The sequence below is a fragment of the Schistocerca americana genome, chromosome 9 (genome assembly GCF_021461395.2).
Source record: "Schistocerca americana isolate TAMUIC-IGC-003095 chromosome 9, iqSchAmer2.1, whole genome shotgun sequence".
NCBI classification, from domain to species: Eukaryota; Metazoa; Arthropoda; class Insecta; order Orthoptera; family Acrididae; genus Schistocerca; species Schistocerca americana.
Genome location: NC_060127.1, coordinates 209268593 through 209287372, shown reverse-complemented (window position 1 = coordinate 209287372; position 18780 = coordinate 209268593). Strand labels below are relative to the sequence as shown.

The window sequence follows — 18780 nt, the reverse complement described above, 5'->3', positions numbered from 1 at the left end:
CTGACTTTTGTACATAATATTTACTGTTTTATCTGACTGCACAGAAACAAAAGGGGCAGCATTAAGGCCTTTAATGAGTTCTTTAATGTAAACTTGATACACACAGTCTGAAAGTTTGTTTTGTATAATGTGTGATGTATATTAACAGATGGAAGTACTAGAGCTGTTTAAGTGGTCATCTAACACACTGCCAAGGTTTCCTAGAAGGGATAGTAAATCCAAGAAATTGCCAGCAGAAGTTCAAAATATAGTGTATACTTCAATGTGAGATGCTTTTAATAATTTCCACAATGAAACACTGTCTCAGAATCTGGTAGGAAACCCAAAGATATTGTAGTCATACATGAAGCACACCAGTGACAAGATGCAACCAATACCTCCACTGCACGATAACAACGGTGAAGTCACTGATGACAGTTATTAAACACGGTTTTCCGAAACTTCTTCACCAAAGAATATTCCTGAATTCCGACCAAGAACAATTGCCAAGATGAGAAACATAGAAGTAGATATCCTTGGTGTAGCAAAGCAGCTTAAATCACTTAATAAAGGCAAAGCCTCCGGTCCAGATTGTATACCAGTCAGGTTGCTTTCAGAGAATGCTGATACAATAGCTCCATATTTAGCAATTATATACAACAGCTTGCACACGGAAAGTTCCGAACCTACAGACTGGAAAATTGCTCAAGTCACACCAATACCCAAAGAGGGAAATTGGAGTAATCTGCTGAATTACAGGCCCATACCACTAACGTCGATTTGCAGTAGTGTTTTGGAACATATAATGTGTTTGAACATTACGAATTACCTCAAAGAAAATGATTTATTGACACATAGTCAGCATGGATTCAGAAAACATCATTCTTGTGAAACACAACTAACTCTTTATACTCATGAAGTAATGAGTGCTATCGACAGGGGATGTCAAATTAATTCCATATTTTTAGATTTCCAGACGGCTTTCAACACCGTTCCTCACAAGCATCTTCTAACCAAACTGCGTGCCCACAGAATATCGCCTCAGTTGTGCAACTGGATTCATGATTTCCTGTCAAAGGTCACAGTTCGTAGTAATAGATGGAAAGTCATTGAGTAAAATAGAAGTAATATCTGGCGTTCCCCAAGGAAGTGTTATAGGCCCTCTATTGTTCCTGATCTATATTAACGACATAGGAAACAATCTGAGTTGCCCTATTAGAGTGTTTGCAGATGATGCTGTCATTTACCTTCTTCTAAAGTCATCAAATGACCAAAACGAATTGCAAACTGATTTAGATATTTGTATGGTGCCAGGCATTACATTGTGAATAGCAGAGTAATCACATAGATGTAGATTACGTTTCTGATTTGATACGATGTATGTTGAATCAACCTGAGCAGCAACGTTAATTATTGCAACCATTTTGTATTTACAAGCATTTTCTAAATGTAGTCTTCTTTCTTCATGTTCCTTAATTCATTCATTTACATGCTTTGGGTCCTTACAACCAGACTCCACTATCCTTCACTTCAAATAACATACAATAGATATCAGGTAACTTTTGTTTCTCATCATTGATAACCATGATTTTTTGCAGAAAGTTGTATCCTTCCTTCCATCTAGTTCAGATATTAAGTAATCGTTTCATTCACGTGTACCTGACTGCTTGATTTCTGGCTTCTCTACCATACTTGATAAATTAAAGGATTTTTTAGCAAACAACCTATTAATTTTAAAATCACTGTACATAAGACTACCAGACTTTCAAACACACAGCTCCAGAATATGGAACAATACTGAGAGATTTGTCACTTTTGAGGTTTGTGACATTTCCTGTTGACCTATAGGAAGGTGCCAAGTGATGTAGTTGGAAATCCATGCTACGGGCACTCCAGCAGGGCCTAAACACCGTGTACAGGTGCAGATAAGTGGCAGAGTGGTAATGTGACAGAGACAGCAGGGTTCACAGAGGTGCGGGGAAGGAGGGGTACGCTCGAGTCTGTTGTCCGCCAGGCACACCTGAGGGCTCGAGGTGGCCCCTAGCTGTGGTACAGTGAGGACGATGGTGGGAAAAGGGAAACAGCTCGGTGACATCACTACGACTCCAGTTTATGGAGGCGGGGGTGTGGAGGGAGTAAGGGCCACCAGGCTCTGCTCCTCAGCTGAATGGGGTGGTGAAAGGAAAACACGTTTGTCACTGTGGAAGGATGAGCTGATGGAAGAGTTGTGGCAAGGCTTGTTCCCACTACTGGCATCTCAGAGTAACATTGTGCATTTCTTCAAAGAGCAGTAGAAGCAACACGTGATTATCTATGGTGTCTGCCACCCGTGCAACACTAAAATTATGTCATATTCAAACTGTCAGACACAGCACTGAAATTATATATATATATATATATATATATATATAGAGAGAGAGAGAGAGAGAGAGAGAGAGAGAGAGAGAGGGAAACATTCCACGTGGGAAAAATTATATATAAAAAACAAAGATGAGGTGACTTACCGAACGAAAGCGCTGGCAGGTCGATAGACACACAAACAAACACAAACATACACACAAAATTCAAGCTTTCGCAACAAACTGTTGCCTCATCAGGAAAGAGGGAAGGAGAGGGAAAGACGAAAGGAAGTGGGTTTTAAGGGTGAGGGTAAGGAGTCATTCCAGTCCCGGGAGCGGAAAGACTTACCTTAGGGGGAAAAAAGGACAGGTATACACTCGCACACACACACATATCCATCCACACATACAGACACAAGCAGACATATTTAAAGACGAATATATGTCTGCCTGTGTCTGTATGTGTGGATGGATGTGTGTGTGTGTGTGTGTGTGTGCGCGCGAGTGTATACCTGTCCTTTTTTCCCCCTAAGGTAAGTCTTTCCGCTCCCGGGATTGGAATAACTCCTTACCCTCAAACTTAAAACCCACTTCCTTTCGTCTTTCCCTCTTTCCTGATGAGGCAACAGTTTGTTGCGAAAGCTTGAATTTTGTGTGTATGTTTGTGTTTATTTGTGTGTCGACCTGCCAGCGCTTTCGTTCGGTAAGTCACCTCATCTTTGTTTTTTTATATATATATATATATATATATATATATATATATATATATATATATATATATATATATATATATATATATATATATATATATATATATATATATATATATATATATATATACAGAATAAAACTATATCACAAAACTTTGGTGGAGCTAAGCTCCTCTGGCCCTTACGAGTGAGCCGCTCCCACTTTCACGTAACCAATGAGAGGCGAGAAAATGAATTTCTAGCACTGAAATAGAAACCATTCTCTTCTTTGCTGTCGTCATAAATACCTGACTGTGTTTTCTGAATAAGTCACAAATTATGAAGTTGTGATCAAGTTGGAATGTGACAGTTGTGAGCTGGTGAAGCTAATCAGTTTGAGAGCTAAAAACATCTGGTTGTGGTAAAAAACTGAGCTGTAGCTTGGCCCTAGGTTTATGTTAGGTTGGAATGTGGCAGCCTGCCTGAGAGTTGGAGAAGGCAACAAATTTGACAGCAAAACGTCTGGTTTTGGTGACGGACAGATCTGTAGCTTAGCCTAAGGCCTAAGTTACATTGGAATATGACAGTTTTACTCACAAAAATTACATCAATAATCTTCAAAAAATGGAAACTCCACGTAGGAATATCAACAATGTAGGAAAATAAAGAGTGCTACTTACTGTAAAGAAGACACATCAAGTAGCAGAAAAACACAATTAAAAGACACAATGTGAGTAACTTTTAATTGTGCCTGTCTGCAACTTGACGTGTCTTCTTTACGGTAAGTAGCACTCTGTTTCTTCCTACATTGTTGACATTAATAATCTTTGTTGTCATATATTTGTTTCTTACCAATATTTCACAAATTATAAGGTTGTGGTCAGACTGGGAACTAATAATGCAGCTTAAAATAAATTAATAATGTCGGTGGTCAGAATATTTTCCTATCCTTCCAAATGCATTCCAGTTTTGGAGGTGGTGATATACTAACATGAGAACGTGACAATATTCCTTCAAACAGACCCAGCAGCTGATACACCCTCTTTCCTTCCCATCATACCTCACAGCAAGTGCTGACAATGTTGTTGCAGGAAACAAGTTAGTATGCCCCTGGCCCTGATCTAGATGTTTACCTCTGAAGACCATATTCTTGCTTCATCATGAAGTTTGTTGTAAATAATCCACTACAGTTCAAAAGGAACAATGAGGTACATAATCAGAAAACAAGGTGGAAAAATGACATTCATTACTCCACATTAAGGTTGTCCTTAACCCAAAAGTGGTGCACAATGCTCTAACAAAAACTTTTGATCACATACCCAGTGATTTAAAATGTCTGACAGACAGAAGAGTAAAATTTGATAACAAACTGTGAAAGTAGCTCCTTGAAAACTCCTCCTATTCTGTAAAAGAATTTCTGTTATTGTAATGTGTAGAAGATGGTGGGTAGCCATTACTAACACACACACACACACACACACACACACACACACACACACACACTATGTATCTTTTTTTTCCTCTTTTTGTATTAAAAGAAAGGCTAACTTAGAAATGTTCAGAGTGTAGCCATGTGTAAAAAATACAAATATTCTCTCTTGCATTAACACTAGGAACAAAAATTGCCTCTACTATCCAAAATGTAAGCTTCCTCTTGCACAGAAAGTATCAAAATGTGCAGCTATATCTTTTGTGAATTAAAGGTGCTGTCAAGACAATGAAAGTTTTAAAAACAAATTTAATCATTTCTATTTGACACCTCTTTCTCCCCAGGTGATTTGGTAAGTACATAGTATTTATGTTGCTGGGTACTTGATTGGTTGGTTGGTTGATATGGGGATAGGGACCGAACAGTGAGGTCACCAGTCCCATCGGGTTAGGGAGGGATGGGGAAGGAACTCGGTCCTTTCAAAGGAACCAAGCTTGCATTTGCCTGAAGCAATTTACGGAAATGATGAAAAACCTACATCAGGATGGCCGGATGCAGGTTTGAACCATCATCTTTCCGAATGTGAGTCCAGTGTGCTAACCACTGCATAATCTAAATCGGTTGTTGGGTTACTTTTGTCATATATTGTTCCATATTACAACTCAAAAATATCCAGTTATTTGAATGTTCAGTAGGTACCCATGTTTGCACAGAGAAAATGTTTCTCATTATTGTAAATCAACTGACCTGTTCAACACCAAGGCAAGTTCTTACAAATATGATCCACAGAACACGTAAAAGCGAAACTAAACTAAAATAGTCTTATGAAGTAGAGACTACAAGTGTTAGAAGAACAGACACACATTCATACACTGTACTATTTTACATGGATTATGACACATTTCATTTTGTTTGCAATAAATTTACATAAATTTTTCATGTACAACTGACTAATATCTACACAATTTTTTCTGTCTGGGTAATTTCAGATCAAGTGGACCATTTTAGGAATCATCCTCAACTGACTATCTCTAATTTCAATGAAATTTTATTTCGGCATTACCTAAGAGTAAAACTAAATTCTGCCAACTTTGAGCTCAAGATAAAAAAATTCATGGTTTTAGGACTTTTCAGTGAAGTGCTGAAACAGTCATGCAAGCTCGATGCGCAAATTTAAGGTGCATTAAAACTGGAAGTTTTTTTGTATCAGATGCACAACTTTCTTTTTATAGAACACACTTTTAATATTTTGAGACTTTGTCATTCACCATTTTCAAGCTACATGACACCACATTTCAGGAACTGGCAATGACAATAATGTTGCAAGCATTCTGTGACTAAATTTTTGGACATTAAATGAAAGATTTTTTTTGTTTTAAGGTGCAAAAACAACTAGGGGCACACGCACCTATGTCAGAACTGAAGAACACAAGGACAGAGAAGTTAAAAACAACTACACGTTAACCCCAATCGACAGAAGAGAAGATAGCTAAAAACACGGGCGTGGAGAAACAGAGGTCGTGAACTAAAGATTAAATGTCCTTCGCCATATTGCTATGACAGATTAAAAGTAAAACAAGGTTGACAGCCCACACATCATTCATTTAAACGGCTGGTAACTCAGACAGCAAGCACAAATGAGAATGTAAGTGGTTAGAAATGGGCATTCCATCAGGCAGTGGTGGACTATCAAAGGTTGAGGGCAACGAGCACAAAGTGGTGGGGAGCACCATTTGACAAATGGTGACGTCTAAAAAGACAGTTCCCAATATGCAACCTAGCTAAAATGATCTCCTCACAGCAGTAGGGACAAGATGAGATCATCCGAGCTGCTGGGAGAGAACTAGCAGGCTGAGGTATGATGACTGCAGCAGCATCAGTGGCCTCATTTCCTGTCAAACCGATTTGACAGGGAATCTACATAAAATCACAGTGACACCATCACGAGTGAGCAGGTGACATCTTTCCTGGACCCGCTGCACTAAGGGATGGGCAGTGTACGGCAGACAGAGGCTTTCAAGACCACTGAGAGAGTCAGAGCAGATGAGTCAACTGAAAAGCTTGTGACACCAGATGCACTGTGTGGCCTGATACAGGGCGAAGAGCTCTGCTGTAAATACTGAGCAGTGTTCTGGAAGCCGACACCGAAAAATGTCGGTGCCAATGATGAAGGTACACCTGGCACCACGGTCAGATCGAGAGCCATCAGTGTACATAAAGGTACTATCACGTAGTTCCGTACAAAGGTCACGAAACTGAAGGTGATAGAGTGAGGCTGGAGTAGTGTTCTTAGGAAGCAAATTAAGGCCAAGGTGAACATGGGCCACCACATGAAGCCAAGGTGGTGAAGGGGTCACACCCACTGAAAAAGTGGCAGGTAGCGTGAATTTAAGCTGCCCGAGCGAGAGCCGATAGCGAACTCCAGGAGGTAACGGAGATGAGGATGTGCCCCATACAGGTGATCAAATGAGTCAAAAATGAAGGAGTTACAGGACGGGTGGCCACACACGGCAGACAAACAAAAGGCATATCTGCCGTGGAGAAAGTCACGGCAGGAAGACAGCGGTAGTTTGGCGGTTTCTGCATACAGACTCTCAACCGGGCTAGTGTAAAAGATGCTAGTGGCCAAATGGATGCCACGATAATGGATAGTATTTGAGATCGTGTAAGAGGGATGGACATGAAGATGCATAAATGCATGAATGAAACATCCACAGTCTAGTTTTGAACGGACGAGGAACTGGTACAAACAGACGAGGGTGGTTTGATCTGTTCCCCAGGAACTATCACTGAGGACAGGTAGGATACTGAGGGACCACCTCGGGCCACCAGGTAAGATGTGTGGGAGGACGAAGAAAGTTTGATATCGGGCATGAGCCCCAGGAATTTTGTAGTTTCAACCAATGGAAGAGCAATAGGCCCAAGATGTCAAGACGGTGGGAGAAACCAAATGCACCACCAGAAATTCATACAAATGATTTTGTCAGTGGAAAAATGAAAGCCACTGTCGATGCTCCACGAGTAAAGATGATCGAGACATCGCCGAAGATGCCACTCGATGAGACAGGTCCGTCGGAGAACTGCAACAGACGGAAAAATCGTCAACGAACAGGGAGCTGGAGATGCCTGGTGCGAGACAGGCCATTATAGGGTTGAGGCAATAGCAAAGTTGACACCACTCAGGACGCAGTCCAGAGACATACCATTTTCCTAGATAAAGGTGCCAGGCTTGAAAACTCAGTCTTTTAAAAATTCCTACAGGAAACGGGGCACATGGCTGTGGAAGCCCCACGTGTAGAGGGTACAGAGGATGCCAGTCCATCAGCAGGTGTTGTAGACTTTCTCCAAGTTGAAAAACACGGTCACAGTCTGGGATTTCCGCAGAAAACCATTCGTGACATGGGTGGACAACTGCAGAACACAAGAACACAGTGGTTAGTAAATTGCAAGGTTCGAGACACCATACCGGCTGGGCACGAATCATATGTTCCATCACCTTGCAAACACAGCTGGTGCAAGAAATGGGGCGCTAGCTAGAAGAAAGATGTTTGTCCTTTCCAGGCTTAGGTATGGGTATGCCAGTGGCTTTAAGCCAGCATCTGGGAAACGTGTCCTCTGCCCAGATGCGGATGTACGTATGAAGGAGATAGTGCTTGCCCGCAAGAGAAAGGTGCTGCAACATCTGAATGTGAACATCGTCTGGCGCCGGGGTAGAAGACTGGGATGAAGTAAGAGCAAGATCTAGCTCCCTGATAGTAAAGGCAGCATTGTAGCACTCACGATTCTGAGAACTGAAGAGTATCGTCTGAGCTGCCTCTGCTCATTTCCAATGGAGGAAGGCACGTTATAGTGGGGGGGAGCTCGAAATCTCAGCAAAATGGCGGCTCAAGGTGTCGGAGATAGCAACAGGGTCCACTACGACATTGTCTGCTATTGTCAGGCTCGAAATTTGGGAACGGACCTCGGTTCCAGAGAGCCAGCGGAGGTTGGCCCACAAGACGGAAGAGGGAATGGAACTGTTAAAAGAACTAGTAAATGAAATCCAGTTAGCTTTTTTATCATCACGAAGAAGGCGATGCCACTTTGCACGCATCCAATTATAACGAATGCAGTTTTCCATCGTAGAATGACAGTTAAAAACACAGAGAGCACGAATGGCATCACGGCACGCCTCAGTCCACCAAGGGACTGGGACACAGAGCGGTAAAAAAGAACTGCGGGGAATGAAACATTCTGTGGTGGTAAGGATAATGTTTGTAGGATATTACACTTTGTTGTCGCAACTGGGGAAATGATATCTGTAGAAGGTTTCCAGAGAGCAGTAAAGCCTCCAGTCGAGCTTAGAAAGTTGCCATTTGGGTACAGGTATGACAGGAGTCAGAAATTGGACGGCACACGGGAAACGCTCACTCGAGTACGTGTCAGAGATATCAGACCACCGTAGATGACGGGCAAACTGTGCGTGCAAACGAGCTCCAAATGGTAATAGGTGTGTGGAGTCTGAAAGGAACGGGTGCTCCCACATTAAGGCAGACGAGGTGAAGGTGATCAATAAGGTCAGCCGAGAGGGCACCTCTCCGACAGGTTCTGGGCGAGCCCCGAAAGGGTGGTGCACATTAAAGTCACCGAGCAGCAGAAAGGAATGAGGGAGTTGCACAATAAGCTGCAGGCAGAGTACAGGTGGACACTGCGATTCTAAGAGCAGCCTCGAGTCCTCTCCGTCAGTTCGAAGGCCGCGAATGTTCCGTCGGAGGAGACTTGTGACGAGGAAAACGTGAAGGGTCTCACCTCGCAGCTGCCGAGTGCCAGCCATCGGAGACACACTGCTACAGGGCACAGAGGCAGGAGGATCTTAGCCCACGAGGTCCACAGAGGTGTCGGTACTCTCCTCCTATCGGTCTGCGAGGTCCGGAACAGAAAAACAGTCAGTGGTGCTCACCGGCAACAAAAAGGTCAGCCGGGCGAGCGAATAATGTGGCGACGCCACCGAAGAGAATCTCCGAGTCAGCAAAGGAAGGGACTGTTTCCCTCTGTTTAACTTCTCGGAGCCTTTGTGGTTGGCAGACAAAGGTGTTTGTCGGCTGAAGGGCTGTAGGAAGTCTTCACGGGAGTATCCCTCCCGTCCTTTCTGAGGCCGGTCGTGTAGCAGGCGACTTCGCCCAGTGAGGCAAAAGTTTCCGAGTAGCCGACTCGGGAGTGGCCGGGTAAGTCACTTTTCCGTCTGTCCAGATCTCCCGGACAGCCCACTCGTCCGCTCATCGAGACACGCGGGACACTCACAATCGCAAGAGGAAGCACTGTGGTCGCCAGTGCAGTCGATACGGCAGGGACGAGGAGGCAGACAATTGCCCTTATGAGCACAAGATTACACATCTGGCGTAGTGTCGACAGGCTTCTCGAGTGTGGATGTAAAGGTACGTTTACACTGGGATACATGTATCGCGACATGTATGAGCGACATGTCAATTTGACATGTCGCGATACATCACCTCATACAAAAATTCACGGAACTTGTATGCGGACCCTCGAGCTCATACATGTCGCGTATACATTTTGTATATCGCTTTTAGGCCATATACGCGACATGTATGAGCGACATTTGAAGAACTCGCGCATGCGCAGTACTATCATTTCCTGTCGCCTTGTCGACTGCCGCTTATTTCGATGATTAGCGTATGCGTAGTACCAGGCTCTTTGGCGGCTGTTTGAGTTTTGAAGGTGCCGACTGTCGTTTCGACGTTAATGTATCTGCATAGAATATCAAAAAGTGCCATATGCAACATCATTCTTCGTGTTTGTGAGGCCATTGTGCAAGTTTTATCCCAATAAGTGAAGGTAAAAGTTTTATATATATCAGAGTATGTAATACATTATATAATTTTTTCATGCATCTGGCACGTATATCAATGTTTTGCTGTTATTCCGGCGGCCTCGCGTGATAATGTTGACAACGGATGCCGACAATCGTGTGTGAGACGTTGGCATTAGCTATCGCGCGACAATGCAAATGTTTTGTCATGAAATCTTCGTTTTACGAGGAATCCCCAGTGGCTAAAAAACGGATTGTTACTGCCAACTGATCCTCTGGTGGAATCGCTTCCCGAAAGTTTGTGTTGGTTTTGGACACAAGAGGAGCCAAAAGTGATAACAAACCGCGGAAATCCTCCATACTCATCCTAACATAATTTCTAAAATATGCGCCATCCTCTAGCGTTAATTCGCAAGAAACTCTCTGTGCCACCATCTACGCTTCCTCCGCCTTTTCTTCTTATCATCTTCCAAAAGAGCAAGTGTATCAGCACATAAAAATGTGAAAACTTCCAACTCGTCGTCGGAAGCTATCGCACAGTGAGACATATCAACCAGTGTAAACGCACGCTCATACATGTATGAGGTTGATACTTGTCAACTCATACAAGTCGCGATACATGTCGCAAAGTCGCATATACATGTATCTCATACATGTGCCGATACAAATCGCAGTGTAAACGCACCTTAATAACGAGACTGGTAGCAGCACGTCGGGTTCGGGTACGGTAGTGCTGTGATAACTTGGTAGCCTGCTTTGATCTTTGACGGAAGAACCACTCTATCAAAAGTGAGACAAAGAGTGCGTGTGGGCACTAAGGATGCATCTACTTTTTTCATCACCCGACGGACTGCAACGGCACCCCGATCGGAGAGGTACGTTTGGGGTTCTACCTTGGTGTGGCCATCGAGCAGCATAGTGTAAATCACTTAACGGGAAGAATTCGGGGTTCGACGGGTATCGACACGGACAGGATAGCTGTGGAGGAGCGAAGCTCGAGACTCGGTAGTAGTCTCCGAAAGCAAAGTGCCATTTCGAAAAACCGGAGCGGGATTTCACAGGGCTTGCAATTGCATCGACACCTTCCCGAATAATAAATGGATTTACCGAAGCAAAGAACTGACTGTCTTCAGTATGTGAAACCGTGTCGCAGTTGCAAGGTCTTTGAATCATTAGCCTTATTTCGTTTACGTTTAATAGATGTTTGGCTCATTGCAAGAAAGTCCCCACCGATTGCCAGTGTTTCCAATGCCGCACTCCTTCTGACTGGGGAATCCCCTCAGAAGGCGGCACACCTGCCTTAGGTGATAGTTCATACCTCGGGTCACACTTCCCAAACACCTGACAGAAGGATCAATCCACAATTTAGGAAGGTAGCTGCTCAGGCAATCACCCCCGCTCCCCAACGGGGGAAAAAGAAAGAGAGGAACCTCAAACACCAAAGCAGAGGAAGGATGGGAGATGGGGAAGGGGGATACTGAAGGAACGAAAGACAGTGGAGAGACTGTTCTCATGTCAGAGACTGAATATGCAGAACGCATTTCCAACAACATCCAACACGAGTTCCTCAAGCGAGGGGAAAAAGAATAGCAAGAGGATAGACATGCAGCACAGAGGGGAAAAGATGCTGCAAAGGCTGGGGGCCTGTGGAAGCCAAAGCACAAACTCACCAAAGAGCAGGAAGCACCCTGGGGGCATTGAATGAAAGTGCACTTGTGGTGTTTGCAGCTGTTACATAGTTTACTGATGTCGGTAACAACTCCTGTGATGAACAATGGGAATTGAATATGACAAATTATGCATCTGTCATTTGCAGCCAATCAGAATTCCAGCTCATGATTTCCTACGGTTTGTAAATACAGTTAGCTGGTATTTTGTTTTGAATTTAACAACATTGTCAGAATTTTTGGCAAAATCGTACGTAAGACATACAAGTATCTTACCACAATGATGAATATATATCTCATGCTATGCACACATTAGTCTATTATGGCAGTTATATTTTTGTGTTAAACTTCACTCATTTTACCAACTCGAGCATTTCAACCTAAGCCTCGGTTTACACTACAGGTCAGTGTTTCAGCATACCTACTTTTTTGAAATGCACATTTGTTGGTTTTCCCAAGTCACAATCATTCCGTCACTTTTCAGCTTAAACTAATCCTCGGGCTACAGCACAGGTTGGTCCGTCAGCAAATCTAGTTTTCTTGCTATTCTTCAGAAAACTAATGTAGGCCTAATCAACTCGTGGCTCCCTCCAAAAGAAATCATCACATACAGCGATTCTCATTGGCTATTGTATACTATCACCCACTTAGCTATGAGCAATACTAGTGATTTGCCAACATTAGCATGCAATGTATTTGCTGCAGATACGGCACGTAAACTTTAGCCAGCATACTGAGTGCCTTTTAGTAGGTCCACAGAGAAATTACTTGTAATCAGTTCTATCAAACTCAGCAGTTATTTGCGAATATTCTAGAGGTTATTAATGTGCAATCATTTTTTTCTGAATGTCTGTGTATTTTGATGTTATATTGCCAATTATTAACAGCTATTTTCTTGACTTCTTGTTTGTTAGAAAGAGCAAGTGTTTTCGTACTAGAAACAATTTTGTTTGTTTTGGAGACTATGGATAAAGTTTAAAAAAGATATTCAAAATACTACTGTCAAATAGTCATATAGTCTTTTGTGACAATTTTTTCATGCCATTCTGTAATTTTTTGGTTCTGAAATACTGCATATTTGATGGTATTTTTACTTTTTATCCATATCTAATGACCTGTATAAAATAAAAATTTTTCAAACACTTGACAAATCCAAACAGTAGTTTCCAGAGGCATACTGGCTAACATGACCCGTGTCGTAATTTTTGGTTGCAATCTGCTCTGGTGGCTGCTACCAACAATTAAAATGCAGACCACTTTAGCAAGTCTGAATCTAGAAATTACTATGTGGATGTGTCTAGCACACAAAAAGTACATTTGTACAAATCTACTACTAGTGGGTGTTCTCCTCTTCTATTTATAACCAAGAAAGTTGATACTTTGGAGTACTTTGTTGCCAACCTGTTTTGATTGTGCAAGATTCCATGGGAATGAATCCTTCTGGACAATTGTCTTGTTTAATAGATAAATTCGAGGTGGTACTGCAAGGATGTCTAAGACCATTTTGTGTAGCACAGATGTATCAAAATGCTGGCCCTGACATACCACTGTACACAGTTGGTAGTTTGGACACTTCAGTGTACCATCAGCCCTATCTCAGTAACTGTAAAAAAGCAGAGTCAAGAGGACAAGAGGAATGTTTGGTAGGTGTCGTCAGCTTTGGACCATGAAGTAATGTTAATGGCTGCTATCACACCACCTTTCAGTGTATACATCCACAGTTTTGTTATTATTTGATGAAGCCAATGAACCTTACAGCAAAAACAAAAGACTGGTTGTAATGTAATGTTGTGGTGTGTGACACACTTATCTGTAGCTTAGCCCACGGTATAGGTGGAAGGTGACAGTATGGTTGAGAGTTGACATAGCCAATGAATGTAAAACTAAATAAACCTGGTTGTTGTGACAGACTGATCTGAGGCTTAGGCCATTTGAAAAACAATGCTAATCACATCACAATACAATCAAGGTATTATTTATGGCGTTTGTCTCATGTTTCCCACAACACTGATCAAAGCTGACGACTCCAATCAAATATTCATCTTTATCCAAAAGGCACTCGAATCACTGACCAAATTCCAACCTGATCAACAAAGACTGCTGAAACCATGATCTCATTATAACATGAAGTTGGTTCAATGGCCTTATTTTAATGTGAAACCTTGCTTCTTTATCAGTCTGAGAACTTGGGAAAGTACTATCACAGTCCTTTTGAAGGAGGGAAAAATAAAAAAGTCATTAAAAGAGCTCATGTGTCTTTGGTAAAGCAAGAGCAGTTGAATTAAGAAAGCTTATAAAAATTGTGCCCAATATATCAGAGCGAGGTTCACAATAAACTTGCCACTACATTATTCTTCTCAATGGCTTCAAAAGGTGATCATCATGAACAAATGGAAACTCAGAAAGGATCAATTCTACTTACCACAGTCTTTGCCATTTCACCCTAAAATTGTCAGAATGTCTCAAAATAAGATTCGTAATGCTACACAAGGAACAAGATTTATCAAACCCAAAGTAAAATTTGTCTAGGCACAGTGCAGATTTTGTTGGGTTCAATCCAGGTGCATAAGTCCAGCAAAATTATGATGATTAGTAATGGTGGTGCTGTTTTGGTTATGGTGACCTACTGAGTGAAATGATGCAAAAAATTTTGTTTCCTAAGATCCTGAGATTTTTCAAATTTTAACACTAACACCAAAATATTGGTTGGTACCTTTGGATGGCTTACGAACTTATTGTTTCAACCAATATGGTCAATAATGATAGAAATGTTAACGAAATGAAGGGTCATATAAGCAATGTCTGAGGGAAGAGGGGAAAGTTTTTGTTACCTTTGTTGAGGATGAATCAGTGTGATCGAAAGTGTGGTAGTTTGGATGTTATTTAAAGTGTAATACCTGAATATCACAAGATTAATGAATGGTTTACGAATGTTTGGCAGGGGTAAAATATGTAGTAATTTTATAAAAGAAATTACTAGTATGTTTACACATTAGTAACTGCTGATTATTCAAAAATGATTGCTGCAGTTATTCTCTCTGTGGTAAGTAGAATTGATCCTTTCTGAGTTTCCATTTGTTCATGATGATCACCATTTGAAGCCATTGAGAAGAATAATGTAGTGGCAAGTTTATTGTGAACCTCGCTCTGATATATTGGGCACAATTTTTATAAGCTTTCTTAATTCAACTGCTCTTGCTTTACCAAAGACACATGAGCTCAGTATACTTCGTCTTGCAGTGACAAAATTGATGAAAAATTGTCGAGTTCCATTATTCCCCAAAGTTTGGCTTTATTGACACAAAAATGGTGAAAGACATTGCTCTGAAATTTTAAAGGGTGATCGAGAGAAAAAGAAAGTTGTAGGCCTACATCTGGTACAAATATCTTATATGGATCAACACTAGTTTTCATTTTACTAGTGTAGATCCCATATAACATTTTGTAGGCCTCCATTGAAAGCATCGTAAAACAAAATTATTACAATTATTATACGCATCTTGAGCTCAAATTTTACATAAACTACCGGTATGATTGTTTTCGCACTACAGACAGATTTCATTCTTTTCCCGATATAAAATAGAAATACGCAACCGGATAATCAGCTATCTAGTAAATAAAGCCAGATTGCACAGCTTCATAAAAGACATACAAGCCTCAAGTGTTCCAATGTTGATAGCCAATTTATACGAAAACAACACATCGTGCTGTTTTCATATGAATCGTGTTACATTGTAATTTAGCTTCATGTTGCATGCGCACCTATTTTGTAACATAGTATGTAGTAACTTAGCTTCGGAGTCATAACTGCTATGAGATTTCTTAGTTTGCCTGATATTTCATACAATCGTGCTGAAAAATTTAACTTCCGACGATTAAGGTCGCACACAATTCATTCAATAGTTATGATCATAGACTCACCATATTTACAGCGAACTTTTTTGAAATATGATGAGGAGTGCTTCTCGAAAACTTCTGTTCGTAAATTCCTTAACCTTCGTATCATCAGCAACAGCTGACACGGTGCAAACTAGAAATTCGGTCGACTATACGACGGAGTTGCTAACGGCTAATCTATGGTATTTACAGCAGTGACACATTGTTACATTGACCGCAAATTGTGTGTATTTTAAGAAATAAGTATTGTGTTTAATATACAATGCTTCAAAAACACAAATTCCTGTTAAGTTTCTTAACAACATGAAGCTTTCGTAACATTATGGTAGACCTGCACGATATAATCAAAACAAATGTAAGCTGTACTGCTATCTTTCGGCGACGCTAAGCATCAACTCTTGAGTTGCGCGATGGCAGTCGTCACGTTAATCCCGCCATCTGTCAGCACGAGAAGCAACAGCGTCGTAGTTGTGTACGACGCCGTTCGAAGGCAGCACAAGTAACTACGTATCAATATATAGTTTGAAGTTCCACGGTACAATGGTTGAAATAGCTATCACCCGCAAATTATTTCAGCTACTTACTTTGTGCTTGTTAAATGAAGTTACGATAAGCAAATATATTTCATAAACATTTCTCACAAGAATTTTTTACAGTCAGCAGTATTTTCCTCAAATTATACTACATATTGTCGACAACAGAGTTGTCGCTCACAGTTTTAAACACAGATAACTGTTTGGAATGCTCCGATCGCGACGGTAATCTGAGTTGCGGATACGAGACTCTACTTGTGCGTTACTCAACTGAGCTGCGGATGCAAAACTCAGTGTGTGTGTTAACTCAAAACCCACTCTACACAGGGCCGCCCAAATCAGACCTCCCAGCTACATGGCAACCAGGTGACTGGACGATTCGGTCAGCATATCACATTGACATAGGCACGACACAGGTCTCTTGGACTGCCAAGTCACTTCAGGCGTGAATATTAAATCAGTTTCGTTGGCTGTGGGTAAAGGACGCCTGTTAACACGTTTTCATTTAAAGGTTCTTGAAGTTGCCAGATAAGCCTTCCTTTACATCCCTAGCCCTGTCAAGACATACTCGCCTTTTTTCTGCTACGAGAGATGACTTTTTCATTTTGGTTCCCAATTTTTACTCTACCATAACTATTTTGACATTATACCGCCTTAGTTTGGCGGTCGATGTAAATTTTTGTTGACTCGGGCGACGCCTAATCCAGTATAGGCTTCTTTCTTTTTCTTTTTTCTTCCTTTTTTTCTTTTCTTTCTTTTTTTTCTGACCACGCTGCTTAGATCTTGGCAACGAATAAAGACTTTACGAAACAAGAGGACGTCTATTAATTACATGTAGTACAGGTAGTCTAACTTCTCATAAAATTTGAGCCGATTCGCATAAGTTTGGAATGTAGAACTGGCACGCGTAAAAGACTCACAAAAAACGTGTTTTTTGCTCGCAAAATCAGAATGAAGCTACATTTATGAAAGCGAGTTTTCAGTTCTGTCGAAATATTGCAGTTTTTTATTTATTTGATTCATTTTAAACCATTTGCGCACTTTCAATTCACATAATAACGAATTTTATGCGATACATTTAGCTCGAAAAAATGGTTCAAATGGCTCTGAGCACTATGCGACATTACTTCTGAGGTCATCAGTCGCCTAGAACTTAGAACTAATTAAACCTAACTAAGGACATCACACACATCCATGCCCGAGGCAGGATTCGAACCTGCGACCAGAGCCGTCGCTTGGCTCCAGACTGTAGCGCCTAGAACCGCACGGCCACTCCGGCCGGCATTTAGCTCGACAATAAGCCATTGAACTCTACAACAGATAAATATTAGTGAATAAAAAAATTCGTTTTGGTTTTATCCATTAATTTTTTGAACCAGTTCGCACTCTTTTACAGAATATCAGTGGCGCATTTCAAAAATATCCATTTTAAACAGATGATACATTTAGCTCGACATGAAACGATTGTATCTCAACAATGGATAAAGATCACATGATAAAATATTTGCGTTTTGATTTCGTGCAAAGTTTGAAACGATTCCTAAAAGTTTAAAGTATAGCACTGGCGCACTTCAAAAACCTCCCAACAAAATGTGTTTTTTGCATGTTTTTGCACATATAATTCGAACAACAACAACAACAATTCGAAGGTGCTCATACAAATGTCTTAACCTGAGTAATCATTTGCAGAAAAAATTAATCGATTCACACATTCTCTCTGGGAGCCAGCTCCATTTCATAGTTCAATCTTTGGGTAATATACTGTAACATAGCTAGAGTAAGACAGATGTTCAAATAACTGTATACAAATGATCGCTCGCCGGCTACTGTGACCGAGCGGTTCTAGGCGCTTCAGTCCGGAACCGCGCTGCTGCTACGGTAGCAGGTTCGAATCCTGCCTCGCACATGGATGTGTGTGATGTCCTTAGGTTGGTTAGGTTTAAGTAGTTCTAAATCTAGGGGAATGAAGACAGATGTTAAGTCCCATAGTGCTTAGAGCTTCTTGAAACGATCGCTCTTCTCAGCTGAGGCAGAAAGGTTTAACCCTATATTCGTAGATCTGATAGAGCCCGCCTCCTCTCCCAAACTGGGACTCTGCATGGAGCCTTTCAGACATATTTGTTACAGCACTTTCGAGCTGCTACGATTAGTTTGCGCTCCCCGGTTCTGACATTTCTGACGTTTCCCTTGGCTATAAAACGAAAGCCTAAATTGGAAACCCCATTGTTCCAATGTGATTCGGCTCAAAAGTCCTTGGTTATACAGGTCAGACGAAACTTGAATTACCTCAAATAAACTTTCAAGTTACCTTCTACCCTTAAAACACTGTTGTGTATAGAAGACAGGTGCATGGGAAGCCCTCCTTTTCGTTAAAACGGTTGGTTCAAATGGCTCTGAGCACTATGGGACTTAACTGCTGTGGTCATCAGTCCCCTAGA

At 41.4% G+C, this 18780-nt stretch overlaps 1 protein-coding gene across 6 annotated transcripts in view; it reads right to left on the bottom strand.

Moving 5' to 3' along the window:
- Positions 1–16154, bottom strand: part of LOC124551048 (zinc finger protein 716-like) — a 293881-nt gene extending 277727 nt beyond the window's left edge. For all 6 annotated transcript variants that reach the window (XR_006967760.1, XM_047125918.1, XM_047125912.1 and 3 more), the window contains exon 1: positions 15834–16154. Coding sequence is in view for 5 of the 6 variants with exons in the window: in XM_047125918.1 (XP_046981874.1) it covers positions 15834–15836 (3 nt within the window). In the remaining variant the exon portion in view is untranslated. The remainder of the gene's footprint in view (positions 1–15833) is intronic.
- Positions 16155–18780: the final 2626 nt, after the last annotated feature.